General features: G+C 37.2%; 1 protein-coding gene across 2 annotated transcripts in view; it reads right to left on the bottom strand.

Moving 5' to 3' along the window:
• Positions 1 to 16,204, bottom strand: part of FAM126A (family with sequence similarity 126 member A) — a 98,694-nt gene that overhangs the window by 39,885 nt on the left and 42,605 nt on the right. For both annotated transcript variants that reach the window (XM_027573345.2, XM_027573347.2), the window contains exons 2-3: positions 9,921 to 9,999; positions 2,336 to 2,437 (exon numbers count right to left, since the gene is read on the bottom strand). In XM_027573345.2, coding sequence (XP_027429146.1) covers positions 2,336 to 2,437; positions 9,921 to 9,974 — 156 coding nt within the window. In that variant the 5' untranslated portion in view covers positions 9,975 to 9,999. The remainder of the gene's footprint in view (positions 1 to 2,335; positions 2,438 to 9,920; positions 10,000 to 16,204) is intronic.

Raw genomic sequence — 16,204 nt, forward strand, 5'->3', positions numbered from 1 at the left:
TCCCAGAATCCTGGGATCATGACCTGAGCCGAAGGCAGACACTTAACGACTGAGCCACCCAGGCGCCCCAAGATTGAGTTGTGTTTTAAGAATACAGAATACACAGTGTCTTTAACACATGAATCAAGCTAAAAACATAAAACAAACTTACATGCAAAACTTCCTAAACTAGTGCTTCTAAAAGTGTGGTCCATGGACCAAAGACTATCCACAAATGTTACCAGTGCCCAACAATGTAAATACAGAAATTGGAAACATTTAGAAACATTTACAGCAACTTGATATTGCTGCAACATCCAAGTGGGTAATCAGCAGACTTACTGAACAGGATATAGTACAGATCAGTTAAGGGTAATCAAATTCATGTGGTACTTCACATATGATGTGATTTGCACGTTCATCATGTGCATTAAGTACACATATTGGTCTGTGACACACTGAAATTTTTTAAAAAACTGGTCCTTCACCACAAATACTTTGAGAAATACTGTTCTGAACCATGAGAGTTGTATTCACTTTGAATAAAAGAAATGCTATAAACCAAACTAGTCTATCAGAAATTTACCTTACAAACTATATCCAAAGTAGGCTGGTTAAAACACCCTTCATCACAGGATAATTTTTAAGACTTGCAAAATACTAAATACTAAACAGTAAATGAGAAACAAGATTTAATTTGTTTAAAAAAATAAAGCATATACCTATACTTATTCTATTTGGTGAAATAATTCTCAAACATGGAAAACTTTAAAATACCTTCCACCCAAATACTTTAAAAACTAACACCCTTCAAGAAAACAAGCTTCCTACACATACTATACAAATTAAAAAGTTTTGGAGTGTAGGAAGGGAGAAGCAAAATATGATTGTTTTATTCAGTTATTCCAGGTAAAGTTTTGGGCTTATCAATTTCATCCCTAGTCTTTTCTTCAGCCTGTAAAAATCATGATGCACTTTATAGCATAATCAGTAGAAGCTGGGTTTTTCTGGAACCCCTTCCCAAAGAGGTTAAATACTCAAATAACAATAGACTATAGGTTTGAGAGCTTCATCCAAAAGGCACAAAGATCTACATAGGACCGGACTCAGGGTATAAGTTATTTTACCACCAAATAATAACATTAGTGGTGTTAGAGCTGCCATGTGATCTACCAAACTCAGATACCAAAAAAACTACACACCTCATATCGCGCTCCGCTCTACTCCACCCACCTCTTTCCATTCTCAACAGCTCCCTCCTAGGCTATTGTCCTAGCATCTGTTGCTTTCAATTTTTCCATTCTCCAATCTATTCTCCACATAGCCAACTTCCTGAAACAATAATCTGATCAAGTCATGCCTTCAGTGCAAAAAAGAGTCTAACCTGCTTATGATGGAATTCAAGGCTCACCATGGTTACAGCCTAAACCAATGTTTGCAGCTTCATTTCAGTACCAGTCTTATTCTCTTGTTAACTATTGCATTAGCCTATTTGCTTTTTTCCAAATGCCATGCCTTTTATTTTCCACACTATTTCCAATCCTTTTCTATTTCTACTATGAATGGTGGGGTTTGTAAACACCAGAATCTGGAGTATAGATTATGTTATCACCTTCAAACTAAATTTTCTTCCTAAAAAAAAAAAAAAAAGGAGATGGGGGCAAGAGAAAAGAAGTAAGGAAAGAGAAACACCAGCTGGACCAAACTACTTGCCATTCCTTAAATGTTTTGCATTTTCTCAGGCCTCCACATACTAACCCAACTATTTGCAATGTCTTTTCACCTTGCATACCTGGAATTGTGCATATCCATCTAGGCATTAGCTTGAATGCATGTATTTACTTATTTTCTCTCCCTTTCTCCTTGCAGGATAAAGACCATGTGTTACTTATCTTTGAATTTCTATTGCCTAGCATTGAAGCTGGCTCATAATGAGCAAACAAATATTTGTTGAATCAATCAATACATATAATGGTCCTGACTTTGTAGGCTACCTCTAACAAGATAGATAGATAAACAGACAGACAAACAGATAGAATTAAGAGGAGGACCATGTTCAGAGATGGCTTTTAGAATATGGTAATAATTCTATTTCTTGGCCTAGGAGATGGTATAATGAAGTTCATTTTATTATAGTTCTTTTTTTCACTCTACCATTTTTTGAACATACAGTATTCTACTCTTACCCCCCACCCATTTCTCAAATGTAATCAGATAAACAATCCATAATATATATTAAAGTTCTTTAAACATATAATTTTTCTTAGTCTTTTATATATATATTATATTTCACAATAAAAAATTAAAAATCAATCAACTGAATGCTACTAGCATAATAAACTGTAAGAGTACTTACCTCACTTTGTGGCTCCTGGATAACTTTATACAGAGATGAGACTAAAGAACTCTTGTCTTTCAAATTTGTGGCATAATTTGATAAAGATGTTTCTGGTAGTGTCTAAACAAATTAAAAAAAAAAAGATTTTACTTTTATAAAATGTCCTGAGTAAGCAAACCCATAAACAGAGAGTAGATCAGTTGTTGCCAGAGATTAGGGGGAGGGGGAATTGTGAGTGACTAATAGGTATGGAGTTTCTTTCTGGTGTGATGGAATTAGATGCTGGTATTAGTTGCACAACATTGTGGCTATACCAAAACCCACTATATTTTCCCTCTAAAACAATGAATTTTATGTCATGTGAATTATATCTCAACAAAAAATATATTTAATTTTCTTATCATCAACAGGGATATAAATTAACATTAACATTTCATCTTTCAGGTTAGAAATAGGATACAAAACATGTGTAAAGCCAGATATATATTTTTTGTAGCATTATATGTTACAAATCTCATTAATGGTATTGATCCTATTTCTTAATAAACATGTTGTATAAGGATCAAATAACATTTCAAACCTTAAAGCCACAGTCATCTATCAAAGTAACTCCTGAGTTACATATAGTGACTATTAAGTTAGGAATTGGGGGCAAATTTTAGACTTCTCAGAAGTGGAGAAAAAGAGAGCCACACTACCAACAAACTAGTTTTCCTAATGCCACTTAAAATATGGACAACTAATTACAGCTTGCCAGCACCATCCATTCAGAAAAGACACAATGACCAGAGAGGAATGGGAAGAGATAAAACTCCAGTCAGACAGTTTTGGGTAAAAGTAGTAGGGAAATCTGAAAAAAAAAAAAAAAAACAAAAACAAAACACTTCATTATAACAAATGATAAAAACATACCCTTCTAGAGTATATCCCTTCCTTAGTATCTGTCTCCAAGTCATTATTTTTTCTCATGCAAATTACTTCAATCAATCAACAAATATTAACCCTGCAGTATATATAATGTCTCAAGATATTGCTAACAGTCATTCCAAGAGATACACTATTTCTTACATGTCACATCTCCTAGGATTTTATAATTTAAAACAGTTATGGTTAATGTACATAGGTGTACATGTGCATAAACAGACACAGAAAATTAAACAACATAAATGTTTATACTAAGGATATATTATTTATTTTTACTTTACCATGAGCTCCTTAAGGGCAAGAACTATCTTATCATCTCTCCATCCATGGCACTCAGCATAAGGCCTCATACTCAAACCTTTGCTGAAGGGATTTATTAGAGATGGACAGAATAAGAAATAAACACTGCCAGTGTTTATACTTCAGTAGATTCTTTAAAAATAGGTCACATTTCATCCTAAGATATATAATTGAATAGATTCTTTTTTTAAGTCAATAAGATAGTTTCATTTACCAGAATGGTAAGTAAATGTGAACTATCTGGAAAACTTCTACCATTCTCCAGAGTAAAAAAAAGTTTCACTGCAACTGCTTACTAAAGAGGACATTAGGGCATTTTTCAATATTTCAAAAGCATGTAACAAAAGATCTCCAGGCAACATTTCATTTCCGTTATTTGATCAAGAATAACCTAAGACTAGGGGAATTTATATAAAAGGGAATAATGGTCAAATAAACAACAGATTTTTAACTCCCTGAATGGAAATGAACCTGACTTATATATAAAATACACTATTACGTGTGTGTGTGTGTGTGTGTGTCTAACAATAAAATTTAAAACTAAGTGAATTGAAATATAAATCTTAAAAAAATGATTAGTGAATAGAAAGATTATTATAATATTACATATACCATCTATGCTAAAACCGTAACATTCATTAAAAATATGAATTACAGGGGCGCCTGGGTGGCTCAGTCGGTTAAGCGTCTGCCTTCAGCTCAGGTCATGATCCCAGGGGCCTGGGATGGAGACCCGCGATGGGCTCCCTGCTCAGCGGGAAGCCTGCTTCTCCCTTTCCTCCCCGCTCGTGCTCTCTCTTACTATCTCTGTCTCTCTCTCTCTCACATAAATAAGTAAAATCTTTTTTAAAATGTGAATTACAATTTTCAGTTTATGTACCAATTAGCCTTCATGAGGTGAAATATATTCTGTGAAACAGCCTGAAGGCAAAAAAATAGCTCTTCTCTGGAAATACCCTGGGCCTAGGACACTACGCTGCTAAATTTGAGGACGGGTCTTCTAAAAATTAGTGCAGAATTCTGTCATTATTTCATTTTGTAAATGTGGGAAAAGCCACTTTTGTCTGTAGAAGGGGAGAAAATATAATTGCTGTGTTTATGAACAGTGCTTTGAAAAACTTAAGATCTGGGCGCCTGGGTGGCTCAGTTGGTTAAGCAACTGCCTCCAGCTCAGGTCATGATCCTGGAGTCCTGGGATCGAGTCCCGCATCGGGCTCCCTGCTCAGCAGGGAGTCTGCTTCTCCCTCTGACCCTCCGCCCCTCATGCTCTCTCTCTCTATCTCATTCTCTCTCTCAAATAAATAAATAAAATCTTTAAAAAAATGAAAAACTTAAGATCTAACAGAGCCTCATGGATTTAAATACTATTATCAGCAAACCTTTACATTTTCTTGCGCTGTACTAGTTCAAAGGCACTGGCCTTCTTAAATACCAGCTAAGCTTTCTAACTTCAGAAGGCAGAACTGGAGGGGCGCCTGGGTGGCTCCGTTGGTTTAGCGACTGCCTTCGGCTCAAGTCATGATCCTGGAGTCCCAGGATCGAGTCCCACATCGGGCTCCCTGCTTGGCAGGGAGTCTGCTTCTCCCTCTGGCCCTCCCCCCTCTCATGCTCTCTCTCTCTCTCTCTCTCATTCTCTCTCTCTAATAAATAAATAAAATCTTAAAAAAAAAAGAAGGCAGAACTGGAGACAATAATAATAATAATAATAATACTAGGAAATTAGTCTTGGCAAAATTTGAAGAAGGCAGATGCTTCATACTAAAGTATCATTTGGCAGATGGTTTTTTAAAAATGTAAGGAGGTGATATGGATTGGGTAGAAGAGAATTAATGAAGACAGACGGATGGAGAACCGATAAATAAAACAACTCTATTCAATATTATACACAGATTAGATTTTAAGATTCAGTGATTACCAGAAAATTGAAAAAATTAGGAGTCTAGAAATCTGCTAGATAAATCTACACAAAACATTAAGAAAAAACACAATACAATCTGAAAGATAATACTTTACAAATACATCTTTGAAAAGATAGAAACTGAGGGGTGCCTGGGTGTCTCAGTTGGGGTTGAACAGCCAGCTCTTGGTTTCAGCTCATGTCATGATCTCAGGGTCCTGGAATTGAGCCCCTTGTCCAGCTCTGCACACCCGCAGAGTCTGCTTAAGAAATTCTCTCTCTCCCTCTCCCCTCCCCTCCCCTCTGCCCCTCCCCCACTCATGCACATGGGTGCGCTCTCTCTCTCTCTCAAATGAATAAATAAATAAAATCTAGGCGCACCTGGGTGGCTCAGTTGGTTGAGCATCTGACTCTTGGTTTCGGCTCAGGTCATGATCTCAGGGTCCTGGGGTCTAGCCCCCATTGGGCTCCCTGCTCAGGGAGGAGTCTGTTTCTCCTTCTCTCCCCCTACCCCTCCCCCCAACTCATGCTCACTTTCTCTCTAACATAAATAAATAAATCTTGAAAAAGATCTTGAAAAAAAAGATAGAAACCAAACTATTAATGAAATCTTAAAATAATGAAGTCTCAAGTCTAATCACTTTGTTGGTATATGAGGGCCCACAGCTAGAGTAGATATGAATAGTTCTTCCAAAGGCAAAAAAAAAAAAAATTTGTACACAACAAATTGTGTTGTCTTTGTGCATTTGTGAGCATGGTGAATGAAGTTATAGGGTTGGGAGTTCAGACAGCAACCACGGAACAATGTAGAACTAAAATCATCTTCACAGACCACCCACTTCACTCTTTCTGATGAGGATATTGAAACCTAAAAAAGTTAATGTGATTTTTCCAGCATCATAAAACCACCTAGCAGAATAATTATGATTATATCAAAGGGTTTCTGAGTCCCTATGTGCTTGAACTACTTTGTCAATCTGATGATCTTATAGCCTTAATAGCACCATGGTTATCAAATTAAACAACCAAACAGAGGCTTCCCCTACCCTCTTCTCTCCCTCAATCTCTCTCTATATATATATTGTGTATATCCAAACTTCCTTTCTTAATTATTTTAGCCAAAACATATAACATCACAAATCATTTCAAAAGACAAGATACTCTAATTTTAAAAATAAAATTTTAATTTTAATTCCATGTTTTTAAAATTAAAATTAAAATTTTAAAAGTACTTAAAAGATATGTTCTCAAGCACTTTTCTACTTTCTATTACCTTTAATATGCTGCTGATTTTGCCTGATAAGCTTAATCTCTTTATCAAACATAAACAGAGCTGAATTGAATTCAACACATATTAACACAATTCTGAATAACACTCAAAATAATTTTCAGGAACATTTACCAAATTAAACAAGGAATAGAAAATATCTTCTCTTTGCTATAATGTAGACTTAACAATAATTTAAAACATTCATTATATTAAATTGATTAAAAATTGGGCAAATTTAGGGGGTGATGGATGGCCTGGTCAATTAAGCATCTGCCTTTGGCTCAGGTCATGATCCGAGGGTCCTGGGATCAAGCCTCAGGATGGGCTTTCTGCTCTCAGGAAGCCTGCTTTTTCCTCTCCCTTTGCTCTTCCCCCCAGCACATGCTCTCTCTCAAATAAATAAAATCTTAAAAAAAAAAAAGGAAGAAAATTGGGTAAATTTAATCTTGGGGGGCTAGAACAAAATTAAATTATTTTTTAATTCATGTGGCCCAGGATTTCACTCCCCTTCCCCCAATGGAAAAGTTTCCTTATCCTTGATTTAATCTTATAAAAATTTTGATAAAATAGTGCTACCCACATAATATATGTTATATTGCTAAAATATTATTTAGATAATACTTTATTCACATCCTAGTTTCTTTTAGTGGAAGATGGCATTTAGAAAACAAGATCTGGGTGCATGGTGTACTCATTACTACCAGGGTGTCATTGTTCCTCAGCCCTCCCAGTGAATAAAGCTGGGAAATATATGGATGCATTTATGTATGGTTTTACATGTATAACTTAATCAGATACATATTTAAATCCATGAGTTCATACTGATTCTTTCAATTCTAATGAACACCTTAGCATTCTTTCTTGCTTTCCTCATTCCATGTTTCTAATTCCTTTCTCAGACAGAGAGAAACCTAACTCCCATTATCATCCTCCATGTATTTACTTATTTACTCAAAGTAGCCAACCTACCAATGTAACCACTCTAGTTGAGTCTTCTGCATGTCACCTCTGCAACCCTCTGCCCAACTACCCACTTCCTCAAACACTAGGGCATATTTTTGCCCATACTACTTACTGCACTGACCCCTTACCCTTCACTGCTACACTTGCTAGGGTGCTACATATCCAAGCCAGGAGAGAAAGGGAATAAACAGGAAGGTAAGGGAATCAGTCATGATTTTCAATTATTTGCCTTAATAGTTGACCCTTCCCCCATCCATTAACATGCCCCCTTTCCACAACTCCCATACTAAAAAATGGCTAACTGGCTGGCTATATTTGTTTTTGTAAATTTTATTTCACTATTAAACATAACAATGCCCTAGAAGTAGTACTCAACTCTTAAACTAGACAATTTCCATCAACCTGTCAAAAAAATCATGATGGGGCACCTGAGTGGCTCAAATGGTTAAGTGTCTGCCTTCGGCTCAGGTCATGATCCCAGGGTCCTGGGATCGAGTCCCATGTCCGGCTCCTTGCTCAGAGGGGAGTCTACTTCTCCCTCTGCTCCTCTCCCCTTTTGTGCTCTCTCTCTCTCAAATAAATAAATTTTTTTTTTTTTTAAATCATGGTAGAATGAACCATGTTAAACATTCCTGAAGCAAAAAAAAAGCTTAAAACACCTTGAACACTTACAAAAACAACATATGCAGAATGTTTAATCAAATTATTAAAATATGTAGAAGGCACTATATACAGTACACTTTTATAAAATTCTATATCACTTTATGATGCCTTAGAGGATCTGGAGAAGGATACTCAACTCATGACTATAATAACTGACAAAGTGAAAATCTGCCCAGCCATTTGTCAGGATGAGATAATAATGACTGATAAGGCCAGCTGCAAAATTAACAGGAAACACTGCTTCTCTCAAGGACACACTGCAGCTGAAGTTTCATAACAACCTTCCTTTTTGAGTGACTAACTGTATTCTTACTCACTGAGAAGTCTTGTTATCTAAAATCATAGATATCAAAAACTTGGCTGTATAAACATATAACAGTAAGAATGAAACATCCCACTCTTGCCTGGAGGATCTAAGTCACCTTGAAACAGAGAAGCAGGCTTGATTTCCAACCAAGGTGCAGAGCCAGAGCTTCAGATAAGCGGTTTCTGAGCACAACATTCCACATAGATGTTAACTTTGTAGTTTCCAAGACAACATGACCCTGGGTCCACTTTGAAGTCCACACCAGATTTTGACTCCATTACACATAGCTCTGCTTTGTTTTGAGCCCCATAAAAATACTGCTTCATTTAAATTTCATCTAAACTTCACCTTTCCTCCAAATCTTATAATTTTATCTTTTCCTTTGTTTGGTGCCTGTTGTGTAGTCTCCCTCTTTGAAACAAGCCAATAAGTCTGACTTTGTCAGACTATACATTTGTCCCTGAAAGTTGTGGGCTGATTAGGCTGGACAAAAAAGTGACAGTTGCAGCCCAAACCCTTCACTCCTATGGCTCATGATCATGAAGTTCACATAATTATGTGTAACAAGACCTAGAGGATAAGGAGAAGGTAATTAACTGGTTAAAGAATACAATTTTAGGGGTCCCTGGCTGGCTCAGTTGGTTAAGGGTTCAACTCTTGATATTAGCTCAGTCATGATCTCAGGGTTGTAAAATAGAGCTCCCTGTCAGGCTCTGCACTGGGCATGGAGCCTGCTTAAAGTTCTCTCTCTCTTTCCCTTTCCCTCTGCAACCCCCTGCAAAAAAAGAAGACGATTTTAGCCATTATAGAGAAAAGTTCACAAGAAAAGAAAGCCAGTTAAAGAAGGATCCATTGGTAGAAAGGTGGGCAAATATCTTCCCATCTTCTCCCATTGTTGATCATACCCATTCCCATTGCCCTCCAAATTGGGAGAAACATTTCAACACAATCTTTGATGGCTGGAGAGGGTAACATTAACATTCAGAAAATTTAACCATTCTTTGTGGGGTTGCTATGAAAAGGAGAAAACAAACTCTTTTAACCACTTGGGAGAAAAAAGGAATTTATTTCCTGGAAAGAATTACTATGTGTAAATAATTCCTTATTAAGATTTATTGGAATATATTTCTGCTTCCATAGATACTTAGCCTTTCAGTCATAAAAAAACAAAAATTATAAAATTATAGTAAAATAAAATTTTAAAAAGAGCCACTGGGATTTAAACCCCAAGCAAAACTTCTTTGGAATATAATTATTATAGTAAAACAGTAAATATTACCTTAAACTCTGACAACCATTCCTCCACAGCCCCTTTCTCTGAAGTGAACATCATTCCACATCTGTTCTAGACCTTCAACCTGAAAGTTAACATAGGAAAATGTTAAAATTTTGAATACATTTTATAGTCAGATTACTATGAATAGAACTAATCCTATAAAATTTAGTTACTTCTTATTTGTGAAATTAAAGCAGTTTCAAACATGAATTACTAGGCTTATTTCAAAACATTGTGCACAAACAAACACTCAAAAGCAAGAATTTTAATAAAAGTATAAATATCATAACATAGTGAAATTGGCTCTGCAATTTTCATTCAGCTTTTAGGACTGCCAGCTGCAAAACCTACTGAACACTTTCCCCTAGTTTCAATGAAATAATTCCAAAATATCATGCATCACAAGAAAATCGCAGAAAACATTTTAAAACTGTAAAAATATAAAAAGACATGCTACAAAATTGACTTTTAGAAAGCATTTAAGAATTCAATTTGCTTACATTTTGATTCTTTACAATCTATTTAGACAAGGCACTTGGTTCTCTGAAAGCTTAATACTTATAAAGAGTGAAAATGATAATATTCAAGATAATGATAATATTCAACAATAGTTATTCAGAAGACTGGGATTTAGTTAAGTAAAAATAAGAAAAGAAAGGAAGCTAAAGAAAATGCAAAACAAATTTATCTCAAGCAAAATTTTTTGTGAACGTACAATGTAGTTTTCTTCACTCATCTGTATGAGAGGAGACCTAAAAACTGTTTCTTGAAGGAAAACCTTAGCTCTATCTGAATTTACTAACCTCTAACTCAGGCACAAATCCTGCATTAGGCATCAGTATTATAGTGTAGTAGAAAGAGAGGCATAATTGCCAGAAACAGAATCCTGATTCTATTACTTATTTGTAATATAACCTTGGGCAACTTATTTACCTTACCTTTTTCATCTGTGAAATACAGATAGTCACCACACCTACTTTCAGGGGGTTATTGTGAGGATTAAATTAAAAAATGCAAATAAAAGCACTTATTACAGTAAGTTTTAATACTATGCATTATTATTGAAGAATATCAACTCATATAGCCTCTGCTCAGCTGACTATCAAAGCGTACAGATATGCCTTAATGAACAACACAGGTTCTTGCCAAAGAATATACTCTAAAGTTTCTATTGTCTAATTCCCATTAAAAACATGGTTAAAAAAATGAAGAAAAAAATAAAACAATGGTTAAGAAAAATATGTGTATACACACACATAGTCATTCATTCATTAAGAATTGAGAGATATGGTGTTATTTTTTTAGAATAGAAAATAGCCCATTTATTTTTTAATCCAAATTTTATCCTTGAGTCAATTCAAACCATCAAAAACCACAAATGTGTACCATACTACTGATTTTATAGAACTGTCCATTCAAATAAACTGGCCTTTGGAACTGTGTCCCAAACGTTACTGAAAATCCTGCTAGATCACATTACCACCTTTAGAATCCAAAAGAAGAGAAAATTCCCATCTTCAGTTTTCACCACCAGGAAAAACCTCTCCTTTAGAGTAACTGGTTTTCTTTTACATGTGGATACTGTGACTCTCGTAACTGATTCTCTTTGCTTTGATTCTAATAAAATGGGAGTCACAGTTTCTGCCCTAACTCTATACACAAAAAAGCAGGTCTGAATTAATCCTTTTTCTTGTTTCATATTATACTTATTCTTATTTTCTTTCTGCCTGGATCTACTTTAAAAAATTTTTATTTTATTTATTTATTTATTTATTTATTTATTTATTTGAGAGAGAGAGAGCATGAGTTGGCAGGGAAGGGGGTGGTAAAGGCAGAGGAAGGGGGAGAGGGACAAACAGACTCCTAGGCCGAGTGGAGCCTGATGCGAGGCTCGATCCCAGGACCCTGAGATCATGACCTGAGCCAAAGTCAGGCACTTAACCAACTGAGCCACCCAGGTGCCCCTGGATCTACTTATGTTTATCTTGTTGTATTATACTTATTCGTGAGGGAAAATGAAGCAAAGTAAATATAAATGCAAATAAGAGTTTCTTTTTTTAACGTATCCATTTTTTATGAAGTAGGACAAAAAATTATCACAAATAAAACCATGCTACATCAAATTACAGAGAATTGGGAGAGGTAACATTTTTTACAAAAATTCAAAATAATTCCCTAGTAAAATTAAGACTAATTTTTAAAAGGTTAAAAGGAATCAAGAGGGATTTGCAAAGGATCAAGAATAGTCAAAGCAATCAAGAACAGCAGAGCTACAGGACTTGAACTTCTAAATATCAAGATTTACTACAAAACTTACCAAACATCATAGTAGTTAAGCCAGTGTGGTATTAATCATAAGGGTCAAAAAAAAAAAAAAAACAATGAAACGGAGTAGCCAGAAACAGACTTACAGATATATTAGTCACCTGATTTATGATAAAAGTAACACTGTAATTCAATAGGGAAAGAACAGTCTTTTTTTTAAATAATTTTTATTGTTATGTTAATCACCATACATTACATCATTAGTTTTTGATGTAGTGTTCCATGATTCATTGTTTGTGCATAACACCCAGTGCTCCACGCAGAATGTGCCCTCTTTAATACCCATCACCAGGCTAACCCATCCCCCCACCCCCTCCCCTCTAGAACCCTCAGTTTGTTTTTCAGAGTCTTTCGTCTCTAATGGTTCGTCTCCCCCTCCGACTTACTCCCCTTCATTCTTCCCCTATCTTCTGGGAAAGAACAGTCTTTAAATTAAATGAGGCTAAGTCAATGGACAGAGACTGGGGTGGAAGGTGGGGAAAGAACCATGACCTACTAGTTCACACCATGTGCAAAAATCAGTTCCATGGATCCATATATTTAAGTGAAAAAAGTAAAACATAAAGCATTTGGAAGAAAACATAAGAGAATACCTTCATAACCTTGGAGTATGCAAAGGTTTCTAAAACAAGAGGCACAGAAGCACTAATCATAAGACAGTTAAAAAAATAAATTGGACTTCATTAAAGTAAGAACTTCTATCTGCCAACAGATGAATGGATAAAGAAAATGTAGCACACAACAGATTGCCCCTCCGGACTTGCCGGCTGCGGGAGCAGAAAGCCTGGGCGGGCATTGCCAAGGGTCCCAGATAAGCCCCGGTGCTCACACACCGACCCCGAACCTGCCGGGAGAGATCTAAGTTGCACTAAGGTGAATGCAGTGAACAGACTGAGCAACTGTCTGGACGCGAGCTTCCGACTGTCAAGCGAAGAGGCAGCTCCCTCCTGCAACAGCCAAGCGGACCCCACCCTGGGAGCCGGGGCCCAGGTCCATCTGCTGACCGGGCTCTGGCAGAAGTGGCTGGCAGGTCGACTGGGTCAAAACAAATAGACACAGCTCTCTAGGCTGGTAAGTGTTTTAAGCAAGTGAGCCCACTCAGCTGAAGAGAGAAGCAACCAGCTACCTTCAGTGTCAGCAGTATTTCTGCAGGAAAACAGAGAAAATCATGAAGTACCTCTGAATTTGCTGTAACACCATCATAATGCTCATCACGAAATGATCAGAATATGTGGCCATTTTAAGTACTGCCAATCCCGAAGGTCACGTCTGGCTGAATTATACTTGATTTTGATGCAGACAGGCGGAAGGCACTGTTCCTAACTGGACACATCATTTCCAAAGGCCGGCAGACCCTACATAGCACTTTGAAGACCAAGGGACTGTGGTGGATTACCAATCCCTCCTTCGGAATGACTGCAGCTCTCTTCCCAGAGACCTCCCAAACCAGTTCAACCTCTCCCACCTCCTCAAACGAGATTACTGACACCTCGTTACTGAACTGCCTTTGCTTTTGGACAACATTGTTCAGAGGTGGCCACCATTTCCTTACCCCTTCCTCAAAATCATCGAGTACAAAGCCACTTTCAACGAAATGTCCGTCTTGACTCCCCCTTGTGGAGAGACTTCTCAGGTTCCACAGGATATTTCCCTGGCTTCAGCAAGCTGAATAAGCAGGGTTTTGGCTCCAGGGGCATTCGTGCTAGTTTCTGGCTGCTATGAACTGACAGTTTGAAGGAGTGAACACGGAGGGCTGGAGTGAGCAAGACTCACGTGCAGGTGTTTGCTTGGTTGGTGCAGGTGTGTGTCAGTGCTTTTCTTTGGCTACTGACTATGTTTCCCCCCAAGATATTTTATCCATGTAGCAAATATTGAGTATCTACTCTGTGCCAGGTGCTGGGGATATCACCATAACAGTATATTTCTGGTCACTGCCATCAAAACATTGAGTGGGCCAGGTAGACAATGAAATAACAGCGGGGTCCGAGTTTCGCGAGAGGAAGTACTGGTTACTGTGGGAACGAGTAACAACTGCTTCTGGGATTTAGATATTTAGAAACAGTTAGCACATCAGGGCCACTAGAGATTATCTAGTTTAAGTCAGATCAGAGAGGAAGTTTCACTTACTCCCTTCAAACGAGAGATCTGGGCGAACTGCCCCAGATCCTTAAGTGTCGCCGTCACAGGTGGGCTACGCCCCCGGCCCGCTGCACGGCTCTCCCGAGCTCAACATGTCAGCGCACGAGGATCGCTCTGGTTACAGCTCCTCGGAAAGAAGAACAGTGAATGTCCTTCATCTATAATATAAAGCTAGTTTGTGTCACTTACATGATTTTGTATAGAAATTCTCCATGGCTCTGACTGAAACAGGAAAAAAATCCTTCAATTTTTCCAGTTAGTCTGGAAAGACAAATTGAGAAGTATTCCTATCCTTAGGCACTTGAAGGCAGCAGTATTCTCTAACACGAATGGACACCAACAAGCAGCTCTCAGGCAGGATCAGTGTTAGTGAGGGGCGCCTGGGTGGCTCAGTCATTAAGCATCTGCCTTCGGCTCAGGTCATGATCCCAGGGTCCTGGGATCCAGCCCCGAATCGGGCTCCCTGCTCAGCGGGAAGCCTGCTTCTCCCTCTCCCTCTCCCCCTGCTTGTGTTCCCTCTCTCGCTGTGTCTCTCTCTGTCAAATAAATAAATAAAATCTTTAAAAAAAAAAAAAGAAAATGTAGCACACAACAGAATATTATTCAGCCTTAAAAAGAAGGCAATTCTGCCATTTGTGACAACATGGATGAACCTAGAGGATATTATGCTAAGTGAGACAAGCCAGACACAGAAAGACAAATACTGCAAGATCTCACTTATATGTAGAATCTAAAAGAGTCAAACTCATAGTTAACAGAGGGTAAAGGGGTGGTTTCCAGGGGCTAGGAGGTAGGGGCAATGGGGAGATGTTAGTCAAAAGGCATAAACTTTCAGTCATAAGATGAATAAGTTCTGGAGATCTAATGTAAATACAGCATGGTAACTACAGTTGAAAACATATACTTGAAATTTGCTGAGAGAGTAGATCTTAAGTGTTCTCACCACACTCACACACAAAGATAACTATGTAAGGTGATGAATATATTAATGAGCTTGATTGTGGCATATCAAACCATCATTTATACCTTAAATATATACAACTTATACTTGTCAATCATACCTCAATAAAGCTGGGGGGAGGGGGAAGGAAGAACTTTCGTTCATCAAAAGTTACCATTAAAAGAATGAAAAGGCAAAGCCACAGAGTCAGAAAAGATATTTGCATTTCATATATCTGACAAGAGCTTCATATCCAAAACGTATACAGAACTCATAAATGAGTAAGAAAAAGGCAGACAATCCCAATAGGAAAAACAAGCATATCACTTACCCAAATGGAAACCTAACATATGAAAGGCGTTCAACATTGTTAGTCAATTAAAACCCACAATTAAATACCACACACACACACACACACACACACACACACACACACACACACACACACACTTGCAAGTGTGGCTAGAATGAATGGCAAATAATACCAAGCATTGAAAAAGGTACGGAGCAAACGGAATATTCATACATACTGGTGTGGATATAAACTGGTACAATATCTTGGAAAATGCTTTGGCAATATCTTCTAAACTGGAACACATTCATGTGCCATAGACCCAGCAATTCCACCCATAAAAAATATACCATACAGAAAAGTGGATATATGTTTTCTGAAAGATGTGCTTAAGAATTTCCATGGTAGCAGGTTTTGTAAATAGTTAAAAAGTAGAAACAAAGCAAAAGTTCATCAAGAGTAGAATGGATAAATTATGGTACACTGTACATGGAGTTCTATACAACAATGACAATAAACTATAATTATATCAATATCACAATGTTGGGGAAAAGGAGGCAGAAAAAGAGTACATACTCTATATTTGCATAC

The sequence above is a fragment of the Zalophus californianus genome, chromosome 12, assembly GCF_009762305.2.
Source record: "Zalophus californianus isolate mZalCal1 chromosome 12, mZalCal1.pri.v2, whole genome shotgun sequence".
Taxonomy (NCBI): Eukaryota; Metazoa; Chordata; class Mammalia; order Carnivora; family Otariidae; genus Zalophus; species Zalophus californianus.